The sequence below is a fragment of the Somniosus microcephalus genome, chromosome 8 (genome assembly GCF_052327205.1).
Source record: "Somniosus microcephalus isolate GS21.2 chromosome 8, FLI_Smic_1.0, whole genome shotgun sequence".
Taxonomy (NCBI): domain Eukaryota; kingdom Metazoa; phylum Chordata; class Chondrichthyes; order Squaliformes; family Somniosidae; genus Somniosus; species Somniosus microcephalus.
The window spans coordinates 101,157,091-101,175,549 of NC_140994.1; the positions used below are offsets into that span (position 1 = coordinate 101,157,091).

General features: G+C 52.3%; 1 protein-coding gene across 1 annotated transcript in view; it reads right to left on the bottom strand.

Moving 5' to 3' along the window:
* LOC147113727 (uncharacterized) overlaps positions 1-6,830 on the bottom strand; it is a 54,239-nt gene extending 47,409 nt beyond the window's left edge. The window contains exons 1-2 of the mRNA XM_085995044.1: positions 6,648-6,830; positions 5,737-5,806 (exon numbers count right to left, since the gene is read on the bottom strand). Of these exons, the coding sequence (XP_085851170.1) occupies positions 5,737-5,806; positions 6,648-6,726 (149 nt within the window). The 5' untranslated portion in view covers positions 6,727-6,830. The remainder of the gene's footprint in view (positions 1-5,736; positions 5,807-6,647) is intronic.
* Positions 6,831-18,459: the final 11,629 nt, after the last annotated feature.

Below are 18,459 nucleotides of genomic sequence, written 5' to 3' on the forward strand. Positions count from 1 at the left end.
ACCTCCACATCCCATCCCACCCCATCACTTCCCCATCCCACCCCATCCCACTCCATCACCTCCCCACCCACCCCCTCACCTCCCCATCCCAACCCATCCCACCCCATCACCTCCCCATCCCATCCCATCCCACCCCATCACCTCCCAATCCCATCCCATGTCACCCCATCACCTCCCCATCCCATCCCATCCCATTCCATCACCCCCCCATTCCACCCCATCACCTCCCCATCCCATCCCATTCCATCACCTCCCCATTCCACCCCATCACCTCCCCATCCCATCCCACCCCATCACCTCCCCATCCCACCCCATCACCTCCCTATTCTATCGCACCCCATCACCTCCCCATCCCATCCCATCCCACCCCATCACCTCCCCATCCCATCACCTCCCCATCAACTCCCCATCGCATTCCATCACCTCCCCATCCTCATCACCTCCCCATCCTATCCCATCACACCCCATCACCTCCGCATTCCATCCCAACCCATCCAACCCCATCACCTCCCTATCCCATCCCATCCCACCCTATCACTTCCCTATCCCATCCCACCCATCACCTCCCCATCTTATCCCATCCCACCCCATCACCTCCCTATCCCATCCCATCCCATGCCACCCCATCACCTCCGCACCCACCCATCACCTCCCCATCCCATCTCATCCCACCCCATCACCTCCCCATCCAATCCCATCCCATCCAACCCCATCACCTCCCCATCCCACCCCATCAACTCCACATCCCACCTCATCTCCTCCCCATCCCATCACACCCCATCACCTCCCCATCACCTCCCTACCCCATCACCTCCCCATCCCACCCCATCCCACTCCATCACATCCCCACCCACCCCATCACCTCTCCATCCCATCCCATCCCACCCAATCACATCCCCATCCCATCCCATCCCACCCCATCACTTCCCCATCCCATCCCATGCCAACCCATCCCCACCCACCCCATCACCTCTCCATCCCATCCCATCCCACCCCATCACCTCCCCATCCCATCCCACCCCACCCCATCACCTCCCCATCCCATCCCATCACACCCCATCACCTCCCCATCCCATCACCTCCCCATCCCACCCCATCACCTCCCCATCCCATCCTACCCCATCACCTCCGCATCCCATCCCATCCCACCCCATCACCTCCCCATCCCATCCCATCACCTCCCCATCCCATCCCAACCCATCACATCCCCATCCCATCAGCTCCCCATCCCACCCCATTCCCATCCCACCCCATCAACTCCCCATCCCACCCCATCCCACCCCACCACCTCCCCATCCCATCCCATCCCACCCCATCACCTCCCCATCCCATCACAATCCACCCCATCACCTCCCCATCCAATCCCATCCCACCCCATCACCTCCCCATCCCATTATCTCCCCATCCCACCCCATTCCCATCCCACCCCATCACCTCCCCATCCCATCCCATCCCACCCCATCACCTCCCCATCCAATCCCATCCCACCCCTTCACCTCCCCATCCCATCCAATCCTACCCCATCACCTCCCCATCCCATCCCATCCCATCCCACCTCATCACCTCCCCACCAACCCATCACCTTCCCAACCCATCCCATCCTACTCCCTCACCTCCCCATCCGATCCCACCTCATCACCTCCCCATCCAATCCCATCCCACCGCATCACCTTCCCATCGCATCCCATTCCAGCCCATCACCTCCCCATCCCATCGCATGCCACCTCATCAGCTCCTCATCGCATCCCATCCCACCCCATCACCTCCCCATCCCACCACCTCCCCATCCCACCCCATCACCTCCCCATCCCATCCTACCCCATCACCTCCCCATCCCACCCCATCCCATCCCATCCAATCATCTCCCCATCCCATCCCATCCCCATCCCATCCCATCACCTCCCCATCACATCCCATCACCTCCCCATCCCATCCCAACCCATCCAACCCCATCACCTCCCTATCCCATCCCATCCCACCCCATCACCTCCCCATCCCACCCTATCACCTCCCAATCCCATCCCACCCCATCACCTCCCCATCCCATCCCATCCCATCCCACACCATCACCTCCCTATCCCATCCCATCCCATCCCACCCCATCATCTCCCCACCCACCCCATCACCTCCCCATCCCACCCCATCCCACCCCATCACCTCCCCATCCCATCCCATCCCATCCCACCCCATCACCTCCCCATCCCACCCGATCACCTCCCCATCCCATTCCATCACCTCCCCATTCCACCCCATCTACTCCCCAGCCCATCCCACCCCATCACCTCCCCATCACCTCCCTATCCTTTCGCACCCCATCACCTCCCCAACCCATCCCACCCCATCACCTCCCCATCCCATCCCATCCCACCCCATCACCTCCCCATCCCACCCCATCCCACTCCATCACCTCCGCACCCACCCCATCACCTCCCCATCCCATCCCATCCCACCGCATCACCTCCCCATCCCATCCCATCCCACCCCATCACCACACCATCCCATCCCATGCCACCCCATCACCTCCCCATCCCACCCCTTCACCTCCCCATCCCATCCCACCCCATCACATCCCCACCCACCCATCACCTCCCCATCCCATCCCATCCCATCCCACACCATCACCTCCCCATCACCTCCCCATCCCATCCCATCCCACCCCATCACCTCCCCATCCCTCCCCATCCCATTCCATCACCTCCCCATCCCACCCCATCACCTCCCCATCCCATCCCATGCCACCCCATCACCTCCCCATCCCATCCCATCCCATCACCTCCCCATCCCACCCCATTACCTCCCCAACCCACCCCATCACCTCCCTATCCTATCGCACCCCATCACCTCCCCATCCCACCCCATCCTACTCCATCACCTCCCCAACCACCTCATCACCTCCCCATCCCATCCCATCCCACCCCATCACCTCCCCATCCCGTCCCATGCCACCCCATCACCTCCCCATCCCATCCCATCCCAACCCATCACCTCCCCATCCCACCCCATCCCACTCCATCACCTCCCCACCCACCCCATCACTTCCCCATCCCATCCCATCACCTCCCCATCCCACTCCATCACCTCCCCACCCACCCCATCACCTCCCCATCCCATCCCATCACCTCCCCATCCCATCCCATCCCACCCCATCACCTCCCCATCCCATCCCATGCCACCCCATCACCTCCCCATCCCATCCCATCCCATTCCATCACCTCCCCATCCCACCCCATTACCTCCCCATCCCACCCCATCACCTCCCTATCCCATCGCACCCCATCACCTCCCCATCCCACCCCATCCCACTCCATCACCTCCCCATCCCATCCCACCCCACCCCACCACCTCCCCATCCCATCCCATCCCACCGCATCACCTCCCCATCCCATCCCATCCCACCCCATCACCTCCCCATCCCAACCCATCACCTCCCCATCCCATCACCTCCCCATCCCAGCCCATCCCCATCCCACCCCATCACCTCCCCATCCAATCCCATCCCACCCCATCACCTCCCCATCCCATCCCATCCCTCCCCATCACCTCCCCATCCCACCCCATCACCTCCCCATCCCATCACCTCCCCATCCCATCCCATCCCACCCCATCACCTCCCCATCCCACCCCATTCCCATCCCACCCCATCACCTCCCCATCCCCTCCCCACCCACCCCATCACCTCCCCATCCCATCACCTCCCCATCCCACCCCATCACCTCCCCATCCCATCCCATCCCACCCCATCCCATCCCACCCCATCGCCTCACCATCCCATCCCACCTCATCACCTCCCCATCCCATCCCATCACCTCCCCATCCCATCCCAATCCATCACCTCCCCATCCCATCACCTCCCCATCCCAGCCCATCCCCATCCCACCCCATCACCTCCCCATCCAATCCCATCCCACCCCTTCACCTCCCCATCCCATCCCATCCCTCCCCATCACCTCCCCATCCCACCCCATCCCCATCCCACCCCATCACCTCCCCATCCCATCACCTCCCCATCCCATCCCATCCCACCCCATCACCTCCCCATCCCACCCCATTCCCATCCCACCCCATCACCTCCCCATCCCCTCCCCACCCACCCCATCACCTCCCCATCCCATCCCATCCCCATCCCACCCCATCACCTCCCCATCCCATCCCACCCCACCCCATCACCTCACCTCCCCATCCCACCACATCACCTCCCCATCCCATCCCATCCCACCCCATCCCATCCCATCCCACCCCATCACCTCACCATCCCACCCCATCCCCATCCCACCTCATCACCTCCCCATCCCACCCCATCACCTCCACATCCCATCCCATCCCACCCCATCACCTCCCCATCCCATCCCATGTCACCCCATCACCTCCCGATCCCATCTCATCCCACCCCATCACCTCTCCATCCCATCACCTCCCCATCCCACCCCTTCACCTCCCCATCCCATCCCACCCCATCAGCTCCCCACCCACCCGTCACCACCCCATCCCATCCCATCCCACCCCATCACCTCCCCATCCCATCCTATCCAACCCCATCACCTCCCCATCCCATTCCATCACCTCCCCATCCCACCCCATCACCTCCCAATCCTATCACACCCCATCACCTCCCCATCCCATCCCACCCCATCACCTCCCCATCCCATCACACCCCATCACCTCCCCATCCCATTCCACCCCATCACCTCCCCATCCCACCCCATCCCACTCCATCACCTCCCCATCCCATCCCATCCCATTCCATCACCTCCCCACCCCATCCCATGCCACCCCATCACCTCCCCATCCCATCCCACCCCATCACCTCCCCATCCCATCCCATCCCACCCCATCACCTCCCCATCCCATCCCATCCCACCCCATCACCTCCCCATCCCATCCCATCCCATCCCATTCCATCACCTCCCCATCCCACCCCATCACCTCCCCATCCCATCCCACCCCATCACCTCCCCATCCCACCCCATCACCTCCCCATCCCACCCCATCCCACTCCATCACCTCCCAACCCACCTCATCACCGCCCCATCCCATCCCATCCCACCCCATCACCTCCCCATCCCATCCCACCCCATCACCTCCCCATCCCATCCCACCCCATCACCTCCCCATCCCATCCCATCCCACCCCATCACCTCCCCATCCCATCCCACACCATCACCTCCCCATCCCATCCCCTCCCACCCCATCACCTCCCCATGCCATCCCACGCCATCACCTCCCCATCCCATCACCTCCCCATCCCACCCCATCCCCATCCCACCCCATCACCTCCCCATGCCATCCCACACCATCACCTCCCCATCCCATCACCTCCCCATCCCACCCCATCCCCATCCCACCCCATCACCTCCCCATCCCATCCGATCCCACCCCATCACCTCCCCATCCCATCCCATCCCACCCCATCCCCATCCCACCCAATCACCTCCCCATCCCATCACCTCCCCATCCCATCCCCACCCACCCCATCACCTCCCCATCCCACCCCATCCCCATCCCACCCCATCACCTCCCCATCCCATCCCATCCCATCCCATCCCACCCCATCACCTTCCCATCCCATCCCACCCCATCACCTCCCCATCCCATCACCTCCCCATCCCCATCCCACTCCATCCCCATCCCACCTCATCACCTCCCCATCCCATCCCATCCCACCCCATCACCTCCCCATCCCACCCCATCCCCTCCCCACCCCATCACCTCCCCACCCCTGCGGTTCTTGTGACTTACTGGCTCGGATCTTCAATCGCTGGCCTCCCCCCCGGTTTGTGCATATTTCTCCTTCCTGCAGTCGGGGCACCTAAAGTCATTGAGAAGGAGGAGACAAACACTTCAGTACAGGGAAAGATGAGCAGGTGCTATAGAAAACGAACTATGGCGACCTAGGAGTTAAAGTCAGCGCCCAGTTCACGGAAGTCACAAACTATTCCAGCTCTAGCCTCTAGTTTTGAGAATCGCATTACAAACTGAAGCCAAAGAAAATTGTTTATAAATTAAAGTCAAACTATTCACACTCTCAGTTCCAGCCAATGACATCCAATAACGGAGCAATATAAACCCCCAACTGGAGAGAGACAGCCAACAAGACACTCGCTGGTACAAGGAGGAATCGCCTGCCCTGTTGAAGTCTCCCCCCTCAACATATTCTGCTCAAATCTTCTTTAACTCACCCCTCCGGACTGGTGTAGCTCGACTGTATCTGAGCTGGTCTCCCAACTCAGAACCTTTGCATCCCTCTTGAACAGAAGTGCCCGAGTCCGGTCAGACTGCGGGAGCGGCGGGGCTTCCGTTCAGCCGCTCGCCCTGTTCTCGGAAACTCACTCACCCATTCCCGCCAATGGTGCAGTTTCCAGCCGCTCAATGTCATTTTCACAACCGTGCTCACGTCAATTTCAGGTTCCGGTCCGGTTCCAGCGGAACCCGATTCCTCTTTAATTTTAAATATTTCATATTTCTCCCAAATCCAAACATCGCCCCTTGTTATCACAACTCTAAATCTCAAAGACTAATTCCTTTTAAATAAAACGAATTTAGCAACAACAGAACTGAGGTCGAACTGGAAAAGTCATCGCTGCATCTTCCGATTCTAAATAAAACCAACATCAAGAATCACACAAAAATAAACTCAACCCTTTCCTTACCCTGCAGGGCAAGAGCCACCGACAGAATCAAAGAGAGGGACAGCATCCATCGGCTCCCACACATTGGCCTGGCACTCATCGCTCTACTTGGTATTGGAGCACAGACACTAGTTCGTTGTCCCTGCCCCTAACTACTGCCCAGAGATATGAGAATCGGTACTCGGTCCCAGCAGTATAAACCAACTCAAACCCAACCTCCCGTCTGCGTCAGAACCGCAGGGGAAATAACAGCACGCAATGGAAATAGAGAGTCAACTCTGCAGTTCTGAAGCCAGGGCTCTAGGTAATCCCCCCACTCTTTGAACTATAAAAATAAACAATATTGCTCAAACCCCGTTGTACAGAAGTGGAGTATTGAACCAAAAAATGTTCCCCGCTCACTTCATCCCTACAGTAGACGATTGAAATAAACTGCACGGTAAATGGTGGGATAACACTGGGCTAGTGCCTCGATTTAACAGGAAAGGCTGCTATTGTGGTTCCTAATTATTTCTGCGCCATCACCAGTCTAAGTAACGGTGCTTATCTCTAAATCCTAATCAACAGTACAAGGCTACCAACAAACTTAGAAACTTAGGACTTTTTGGGGGAGAAATTCAGTATCTCCCCATTTGGGGTGCAATTATCGGTCGGGCACAAAGATTAGCGCCTGGTGCTAATTATCGCCTCCACTGCAAACTTGGCTTTTATCGGTGAGACCTCAGCTAGAGTACTGCGCAGTTCTGGTCACCACATTACAGGAACGATGTGATTGCACTAGAGAGGGTACAGAGGAGATTTACAAGGATGATGCCAGGAGTAGAGAATCTTGGCTATGAGGAAAGACTGGATAGGCTGGCTCTGTTTTCCTTGGAACAGAGGAGGCTGAGGGGAGACCTTATTGAGGTACATAAAATTATGAGGGGCCTAGATAGAGTGGATAGAAAGGAGCTATTTCCCTTAGCAGAGGCATCAAAAACCAGGGGGCACAGATTTAAAGTAATTGGTGGAAGGTTTAGAGGGGATTTGAGGGCAAATTTCTTCCTCCAGAGGGTTGTGGGGGTCTGGAACTCACTGCCTGAAAGGCAGGTAGAGGCAGGAACACTAACCACATTTAAAAAGTACTTCGATGTGCACTTGGGATGCTGTAACCTGCAGGGATACGGACCAGAGCTGGGAAGTGGGATTAGGCTGGATAGCTCTTTGTTGGCCGGTGCGGACACAATGGGCCGAAATGGCCCCCTTCCGTGCTGTAACTTTCTATGATTCTATGATCCCTGATATCTTTCTTTTGTCGCCTTTGGTTCTTTTGCCAATCACCTTGAATGTGTGTCCTCTGGTTCTCAACCCCTCTGCCAATGGGAACAGTTTCTCTCTATCTACTCTGTCCAGACCCCTCATGATTTTGAGCACCTCTATCAAATCTCCTCTCAACCTTCTCTGCTCCAAGGAGAACAACCCCAGCTTCTCCAGTCTATTAATGTAACTGCACCCCCTTCAGGATTGTACCATTTAGTTTATATGTTCTCTCCTCATTCTCTCTACCAAAATGTATCACTTCACACTTTTCTGTGTTAAATTTCATCTGCCAGCATGGACACGATGGGCCGAAGTGGCCTCCTTCCGTGCTGTAACTTTCTATGATTCTATGATTCTATTAAGGGGAGGGCCCAAGCCCTCAACTCTGTGGGGCCCTACCTGGACCACCGGGGAGCGGGGTGCTGTGCCGAATTGCTAGATTGCAGCATGGACCCCACATTCAAAGAGGCAATGGGCTGCGACAAGTACGTCGGCCGATTATCTTTTCCCCGCCCGCCACCTCCCCTTTAGTAAGCGCCCCGCAAGCTTCCCGCCTGTCCGCTCCTGCTCCCTGAATCAGTCGCTGTCATCGCCCAGCGCAAATTCACGGGGCGCGGACCAATTTTGCAGGCGGGGTGTAAACGGGGCATTGCGCACGATGATGATGTCGTCATCGCCTGCACAGCGGAGCGGGGCACTACCGGTTACCACCACCGCTAAACTGCCGCTGAATATAGCGGGAGCCATTAGCGGAACTGCGCGCGGGCAAAAAGTCATTTGCGCCCCATTAGCGCCCCCGGAGACACTAATGGGAGGTGCTAAAGTATCCAATTTCTAGCCTTTTGTAACTCATTCACACACAGGCTCAGACAAATGTTCACATCACACATTGACACACATTCACTCGCACACTGGCATTGGGACCAGTTCTGGGGCAAGGGGGACCTGTACAAGTCTGATGGGTTGCACCTCAACAGGGCTGGGACCCGTGTCCTCACAGGGAGGTTAACTAGTGCTGTGAGGGGGGTGGTGGGGTGTTTAAACTAATTTGGCAGGGGAAGAGGTACTAGGATGAAGCATTAGAGAGGAGAAACAAGGTGCACAGAGGACTGAGAGAGACGAACAGCATTAGAATAAAGAGTAGTTCAGAAATAGGAATGATCAGACAGGGGGAAAATGTGAGGCAGACTAAGATATAGAGTGCTTGTGCGTAAATGCTGGGGGCGGGATAAATAAGGTTGGTGAGCTGCAGGCACAAGTCACCACATGGGATTATGATATAGTGGCAATAACAGAGACCTGGCTCAAACAAGGGCAGGAATGGGGGCTTAATATTCCTGGCTACAATGTATTCAGGAAAGATAGGAAAGGAATAAAAGGAGGGTGTGAGTGGTAGTTTTGATCAACAGTGTAAATGGCAAAGAGGGGGAGGAATTCCTGAAATGTGTACAAGATAACTTTCTCGATCAGTGTTTCCAGCCCAACGAAGGTGGAAGCAGTGCTGGATCTAGTTCTGGGGATTGAAGTGCGGCAAGTGCAGCATGTTTTACTCGGAGAACATTTGGGGAACAGTGATCATAATATCATCTGGTTTAGAGTAGTTATTGTAGTGTATGTACCTTTAAGAGGAACTATGTTTTTGAAGCCCCTGTATACTGTAGTACCAGTAGTGACCACTCGGGTATATAAGCCTGTGTAGCATCTTGTGTTGTTAGTTCACCTCCAGACTTTGTTCAGTAAACACTTGTTAAATCAACTCCTGCATTCCATGTCTCCATTAACACATGGATCTAACAGTGGCGACGAGTTAGAAATGAACTTACCTGCAATTCGGCAGCACCTCAAGGGGATCGATTCCTCAGATGAAGGTCGAAGCCAGAAGCAAGAAAAAAAAATAATAACTCGAAGAAACTCGAAAGCGAGGGCCAGGCTTGGTCTCCAGTCTGTGGTTTCCCCAGCTAAACGGGCTGGTGGCAGGTAGTGCACTGATCCTTCCTGGGCTGCGGCGGGCTAGAGCTCGATCGGGTGGCTCTGCAACGGGGCCGGGCAGCGAGTCGGGAAGCAGAAGCAAAGAGAGAGAGAGGGTGGAGCACTCAGGACGCGGCTGGTGCTGCAAAGCAGGTCGGGGTTCGGACCGAGCAGAGGGAGGGGAAAGTCCCAGAGGGTCCGCTCCATGACGGGAACGGTTCTCCAAGTAACAGAGAAACTATTGAAGCGATATATAAAAAAAAAATAGAAATACCGCTGCAGGTCGCAACGGAAACCGCGGAGAACAGCGTTGGCAGCAGCGATTGGGGAGGCACAAAGACCATAGTGCGTCACCATTAAAAAAAAAAATAATAAATTAATTAATTAATTGCCAGCAACAGCGTTGGCAGCAGCGGCAGCGGCGGGAAAGCACGGGAGGCGCCATCTTAACTCAGCGGGGATGAAAGAAAAGTGCGGGAAGCACCATTTTAGATTTTCAAGATGCCGAAGACTGGCAATATTACTGCTTTCGATAGTGATATAGAAGATTGGACCACATATGTGGAAAGAGTGGAGGTATATTGCAAGGCGAATGAAGTAGCGCATGATAAAAAGGCATCGGTACTTCTAAATCTGATGGGCGCAAGGACATACGGGCTGTTACGAAACTTGATCACTCCAGCCAAACCGATGGACAAGAATTTTAAGGAGATTGTTGATACCTTACAGGAGCACTTAAACCCAACACCGCTGCTGATAGCGGAATGATTCAAATTCTTCAGGAGGAATCAGCACAAGAATGAAAGTAACGCTGATTACCTCACCGAATTACGAAAGCTGTCGAAGCACTGCCAATTCGGGGCAGGACTGGCAGATTCTCTTCGAGACAAATTCGTCTGCAGTCTCCTAAGCGAAGGAACACAGAAAAGACTACTTTCTGAGAAAGATTTGACACTGGACAAGGCTTTCAGTGTGGCTGTATCATACAAAGCAGCAGCAAGAGGAGCTGCAGAGATACAGCAAAAGCCACAGGACTTCGGCACCCATGAAATGACACGGGGTTTTGAGAGATATTATCGCTGCGGCAGATCCACCCATGACCAGAAGGACTGCTGGTTCAAGGACAAAGCATGCAGGCAATGCAGAAAGATGGGACACATTGCACGTGTATGCAGATCTGGAAAGGAATCTGCTGACAGTAAAAAGGTCAATAAGGAAAAGTACAGAAAGGTACAAATGATGACGGACAGTAGCTCCGAAGACCAGAAGAGTGATAGCGACTCCGGAAACAAGAGACTAAGCTGTCTCAAATTACATAATGTAATTGCCAAAGAAGATTACCAGACCATTTGGATTACCCTCACGATAGCGGGGTCCCCAGTCAAAATGGAGCTAGATACAGGATCAGCTCTGACCGTCATGAGTCGATGGGATTACGAGCGGCTATTTCCGCATATACCTTTGAAAGACACATCCATTGTCTTGAAGACATATACGGGGCAGAAAGTATACCCCAGAGGGAAAATAAGGGTGCCTGTTGTATACAACGGCAAGGAAATACAGAAGTTGTATTTATACGTTCTGCAAGATGGTGGTCCAACGTTGTTGAGACGTGAATGGACCAGAAAGATATGTTTAGACTGGCACTCCATTCAGGCACTGACGGTGACCAGTAAGAAAAAAAACGATGATGACGTCATACCTGGACGATTAAAAGAAATCTTGGCTAACGCCAAAGAAGTGTTTCAACAGGAACTAGGAACCCTGAAAGGCGCCACCGCCTCAATAAAAGTGGAAGATGCGGCAATTCCCAAGTTTTTTAAGGCAAGGCCAGTGCCATACGCAATTCGTCCAGCCGTTGAGGCAGAGCTGGAGAATTTGGAAAAGGCAGGCGTGTTATCCAAGGTAAATTGGAGCGAGTGGGCAACACCCATCGTCCCGGTCATGAAGAAAATGTTGAATAATGATAAATCTGAAGAACAGAGAAAAGTTCGCATCTGTGGGGACTTCAAGGTGACTGTAAACCCGGTTCTTCACACGGTACAGTATCCTCTTCCGAGGATAGAAGATATTTTCGCCTCACTATCCGGAGGGAAATGTTTCACCAAAATTGACTTAGCACAGGCATATCTACAGATGGAGGTTGAGGAGGCCTCTAAAAAGTATCTCACGATAAATACACACAAAGGCCTGTACCAGTACAATCGACTGGTTTTCGGAGTGGCATCAGCTGGCAAAGAGCTATGGAGCAAGTTCTGCAAGGGATTCCGGGGACTCAATGCTACCTAGACGACATCCTTGTAACAGGAGAAAATGACAATGAGCACCTTGCCAACTTGGAGCAGGTGCTCACGAGGCTGAGAGAATGGGGCTTACGAGCAAATCGCCCCAAATGCGAATTTGTCCAGAAACAAATATCATATTGTGGCCATGTCATTAACGAAGAAGGGTTGCATAAGTCACCTGAAAAAATTGAAGCGGTCGTAAAGGCCCCAGCGCCTGAAAATGTCTCACAATTAAGGTCGTTCCTGGGATTAGTAAATTACTATCATAAATTTTTACCAAACTTGTCAACGGTTCTGCACCCGCTTAACGCACTGCTACAAACGGGAGTAGTTTGGAAATGGAGCGAAGACTGTAAAGGTGCCTTCCATAAATGCAAAGGCTTGATCATGTCCAGGGAAGTGTTGGCTCATTACAACCCATCACTGCCAATCAGACTGGCGTGCGATGCATCCCCTTACGGCGTGGGAGCAATATTATCGCATAGATTCCCTGATGGCTCGGAGCGGCCGATAGCTTTTGCGTCACACTCATTGAACTCAGCTGAGCATAACTATGCCCAGATCGACAGGGAGGCACTCAGCCTGGTGTGGGGGGTGAAGAAATTCAACCATTACCTACACGGACAAAAGTTTACCTTGTTGACTGACCATCAACCCCTCGTCTCCATATTCAACCCTAAAAAGGGCATTCCCATTATGACAGCGCAAAGGCTACAGAGGTGGTCCCTTTTCCTAGGGGCACACCAAAATGACATAGAGTACAAAGGAACAAAACAGCATGGGAATGCTGACGGGTTATCGCACCTACCGTTGCCAACGGTGGAAGAGGCGCCTACAGTGGACCCAGTGGAGATATTGCACTCGACCATAGTGGAATGTCTACCGGTGACAAATTCTATCATTGAAAAGGAAACGCGAAATGACCCAACTCTCGCACGAGTCTACGATTTAACAGTGAAGGGATGGCCAGCACATGGTGAACCACTGTTGCCAGCATTCTCGCAAAGAAGAGAACAGCTGTCAGTGTGCCGAGGAACCTTGATGTGTGGATCCAGAGTGGTGATTCCACCCAAACTCAAGGATAGAGTGCTAAAGGAGCTTCATGAGGGGCATCTGGGTGGAGTGAAAATGAAGAACTTAGCCAGAGCGTTTGTGTGGTGGCCAGGTATCGATGGAGACATCGAAGAAATGACCAAGAGCTGTGTAGGATGCCAGAAGGTCCAAAATGCCCCACCACAAGCCCCTCTACATCCATGGGAGTGGCCCTCATCTCCATGGCAAAGGGTACATATCGACTTTGCTGGTCCATTTATGGACTCAATGTTCTTAATCGCGGTGGATGCACACTCCAAGTGGCCGGAGGTAATAAAGATGTCCTCCACCACCACGGAAAAAACCATCACAGTATTAAGGACCATATTCACCAGGAATGGGCTGCCTGAACAGATCTGTTCTGATAATGTACTGCAATTTGTAGCCGAAGAATCCAGGAAGTTCTTAAAAAACAATGGGGTTAAGCACTGCACGTCCGCCCCATACCATCCCGCCACCAATGGATTGGCTGAAAGGTTTGTCCAGACCTTCAAGAAGGCCATAAAGGCCATGGGTAATGAAGACATAAATCTACAACATAAGGTAGATAACTTCTTGTTAGCGTACAGGAATGCAACACATGTGGTTACAAACCAAACCCCCGCCATGATGTTTTTCAATAGAAGGCTAAGATGCCGGCTGGATTTGGTCAAGCCAAACGTCAGAAGGGACGTAGAGAACTGGCAATTTCAAAGCATGAATGAAAGGCCAACTAGAACCTTCCAGATAGGTCAACCAGTTTTGGCCCGGGACTACCATACCGAGAAATGGCAGCCTGGAACTATTTGCACATGACTAGGACCGCTGATGTATACCGTGGACATTGGAGAAAGCATAATAAGGCGCCATGCTGACCAGATCATAGAGTCATCCGAAAAAGGACAACCTACACCACAACTCTATACGCCTAGTAATGAAGCAGAGATACCCATAGTATCTACCTCCGATCCGGTGATACTGGAACCAGATAAACCCGACACTAGCATTGAAGCCGAATCGACCTTGCCAAAAGAACCTACTACACCACCAGAAACCTACTACACCACCGAGGCGTTATCCGGACTGAGTCAGGAAGCCTCCAGAGAGACTGAATTTGTAATTGATTAACTTCAGCAAATGTGTATATTATTGTTCTTGGAAAAATGTTATTTAATGATTACTTAAAATGTTATGTACTATTTATCTAAAAGGGGAGGAATTGTAGTGTATGTACCTTTAAGAGGAACTATGTTTTTGAAGCCCCTGTATACTGTAGTACCAGTAGTGACCACTCGGGTATATAAGCCTGTGTAGCATCTTGTGTTGTTAGTTCACCTCCAGACTTTGTTCAGTAAACACTTGTTAAATCAACTCCTGCATTCCATGTCTCCATTAACACATGGATCTAACAGTTATGGAAAAAGACAAGGAAAAATCAAAGGTGAAGATATTCAACTGGAGGAGGGCTAGTTTCAGTGAGTTGAAAAAGATCTGGTCCAGGTGGATTGGAATCAAAGATTGGCAGGTAAAACAGTAAATGAGCAATGGGAGGCCTTCAAAGAGGAGATAGTTCTGGTGCAGACTAAACACATTCCCATGAGGGGGAAAGGAAGGACGCCCAAAGCTAGAGCTCCCTGGATCAGTCATAGAGTCATAGAGTCATAGAGTTTTACAGCACAGAAAGAGGCCCTTCGGCCCATCGTGTCTGCGCCGCCCATCCCTCCCTGTCCAGTCTAATCCCATTTTCCAGCATTTGGTCCATAGCCTTGTATGCAATGGCATTTCAAGTGCTCATCCAAATGCTTCTTGAATGTTGTGAGGGTTCCTGCCTCTACCATCCTTTCAGGCAGTGAGTTCCAGCTTCCAACCACCCTCTGGGTGAAAAAGTTCCTCCTCAAATCCCCCCTAAATCTCCTGCCCCTTACCCTGAATCTGTGCCCCCTTGTTATTGACCCCCCTACTAAGGGGAAAAGTTCCTCTTTATCTACCCTATCTATGCCCCTCATCATTTTGTACACCTCAATCAGGTCCCCCCTCAGCCTTCTTTGCTCCAAGGAAAACAACCCCAGCCTGTCCAGTCTCTCTTCATAGCTGAGGCGCTCCATCCCAGGTAACATCCTGGTGAATCTTCTCTGCACCCTCTCCAAAGCAATCACATCCTTCCTATAGTGAGGCGACCAGAACTGCACACAGTACTCCAGCTGTGGCCTCACCAGCGTTTTGTACAGCTCCATCATAACCTCCCTGCTCTTATATTCTATGCCTCTGCTAATGAAGGCAAGTATCCCATAAGCCTTTTTAACCACCTTATCTACCTGTTCCGCTGCCTTCAGGGAATTATGTACATGTACACCAAGGTCCCTCTGACCCTCTGTACTTCCTAGGGTCCTACCACTCATTGTGTATTCCCTTGCCTTATTTGTCCGTCCAAAATGCATCACCTCGCACTTTTCCGGGTTAAATTCCATTTGCCACTTTTCCGCCCATCTGACCAACCCGTTAATATTGTCCTGTAGCCTGAGGCTTTCCTCCTCGCAATTTACCACCCCACCAATTTTCGTGTCATCCGCGAACTTACCGATCATACCCTTTACATTCTCATCCAAATCATTAATGTAGATCACAAACAGCAAGGGACCCAGCACCGATCCCTGAGGTACCCCACTGGACACAGGCTTCCAGTCACAAAAGCAACCTTCGACCATCACCCTCTGCCTCCTGCCACTCAGCCAGTTTAGGATCCAACGCGCCAAGGCCCCCTGGATCCCATGGGCTCTTACTTTCTTGACCAGTCTCCTATGCGGGACCTTGTCAAAAGCTTTACTGAAGTCCATGTAAACCACATCCACAGCATTTCCCTCATCCACACACCTAGTCACCCCCTCGAAAAATTCAATCAGATTGGTCAGACATGATTTACCCTTGACAAAGCCATGCTGACTATCCCCGATTAATCCTTGCCTCTCCAAGTGGAGACTAATTTTGTCCCTCAGAATTTTTTCCAATAATTTCCCTACCACAGATGTTAGGCTCACTGGCCTGTAATTCCCTGGTTTATCCCTGCTACCCTTCTTGAATAATGGTACTACATTAGCTGTTCTCCAGTCCTCTGGTACATCCCCTGTGGCCAGAGAGGTTCTGAAAATTTGTGTCAGAGCCCCTGCAATCTCCTCCTTTGCCTCACACAACAGCCTGGGATACATCTCGTCCGGGCCTGGGGATTTATCCACTTTTTGGCCTGCTAAAACCGCTAGTACCTCCTCCCTCTCGATGCTAATATGTTCAAGTATGTCACAGTCCCCTTGCCCGACTTCTATATCTACATTGTCTTTCTCCATAGTGAACACTGAGGCAAAAAATTCATTTAAAACCCCACCTACTTCATCTGGCTCTACACACAGCTTGCCACTTTGGTCCCTAATGGGCCCTACCCTTTCCCTGGTTATCCTCTTGCCCTTAATATACTTATAAAACATCTTAGGATTTTCCTTTATTTTGCTCGCCAGTGTTATTTCATGGCCCCTCCTCGCCCTCCTAATTTCCTTTTTAAGTATGCCCCTGCACCTCCTATACTCCTCTAGGGCTTCCACCGTCTTTTGTCTTTTGTAACTGCCAAAAGCCCCCCTTTTTTTCCTAATGCATTTTTGTATATCCTTTGTCATCCAAGGTTCCCTTTGCTTGTTGGTCCCACCCTTGACCTTTACAGGAACATGTTGGTGTTGTACTCTCTCTATTTCCCTTCTGAAAGCCTCCCACTGTTTTGACGTGGATTTTCCTATAAGTAGCTGCTCCCAGTCCACTTTTGCCAGATCCTGTCTTATCTTATTAAAATCGGCCTTCCCCCAATTTAGAACCCTGATTTCCGGGCCGTCTTTGTCTTCTTCCATGACCACCTTAAATCTCACCGAATTGTGGTCACTATCGCCAAAATGCTCTCCTACAGACACTTCCACCACCTGCCCGGCTACATTCCCTAGAATTAGGTCCAGTACCGCCCCCTCTCTTGTAGGACTTTCTACATGTTGGCTCAAAAAGCTTTCCTGGATGCACTTTAAGAATTCTGCTCCCTCCAAGCCTTTCACACTCTGACTATCCCAATTTATATTGGGGAAGTTGAAATCCCCCACTATTACTACCGTATTATTTTCACACTTTTCTGATATCTGCCTGCATATCTGTTCCTCTATCTCCCCCTGACTGTTTGGGGGCCTATAGTACACTCCCAGCAAGGTGCTTGACCCCTTTTTGTTTTTAAGTTCTACCCATATGGCCTCATTAGAGGAACCCGCTAATATATCATCCCTCCTTACAGCAGTAATAGACTCCTTAATTAATATTGCAACACCCCCTCCCCTTTTACACCCCCCTCTGTCTCGCCTGAAGATTCTATACCCTGGAATATTTAGCTGCCAGTCCTGACCCTCCCTCAACCATGTCTCCGTGATAGCAACAATATCGTACTCCCATGTGTTCAACAACTTCAGTTCATCCACCTTATTTGCAAGACTCCTTGCATTAAAATAAATGCCTTCCAGCCCTGCCATATTCCCTTTTGCCTTCACATCTTTGCTCTGCCTTCCCTGCTGAATTGTTTTTTCCTCCTTATTTGGCTGTACATCACCCCCTACTATAGCTCCACTCTGTATCCCATCCCCCTGCCGAATTAGTTTAAACCCCCCCCAGCAGTGCTAGCAAACCTCCCCGCAAGGATATTGGTTCCCCTCTGGTTCAGGTGTAAACCGTCCGACTTGTACAAGTCCCACCTTTCCCAGAAGCAGACCCAGTGATCCAGGAAACTAAAGCCCTCCCTCCTGCACCATCTCTTTAGCCACGCATTCATCTGTTCTATCCTCCTATTTCTATACTCACTAGCATGTGGCACCGGGAGTAATCCAGAGATTACAACCTTTGAGGTCCTGCTCCTTAATCTTACCCCTAGCTCCCTAAATTCTTGCTGCAGGACCTCATCCCTCTTTTTACCTATGTCGTTGGTACAAATGTGGACCACGACCTCTGGCTGTTCACCCTCCCCCTCCAGAATGCCCTGCAGCCACTCAGTGACATCCTTGACCCTGGCACCAGGGAGGCAACAAACCATCCTGGATTCACGTCTACGGCCACAGAAACGCCTATCTGTTCCCCTTACTATAGAATCCCCTACGACTATTGCTCTCCCACTCTTTTTCCTCCCCTCCTGGGCAGCAGGAGCG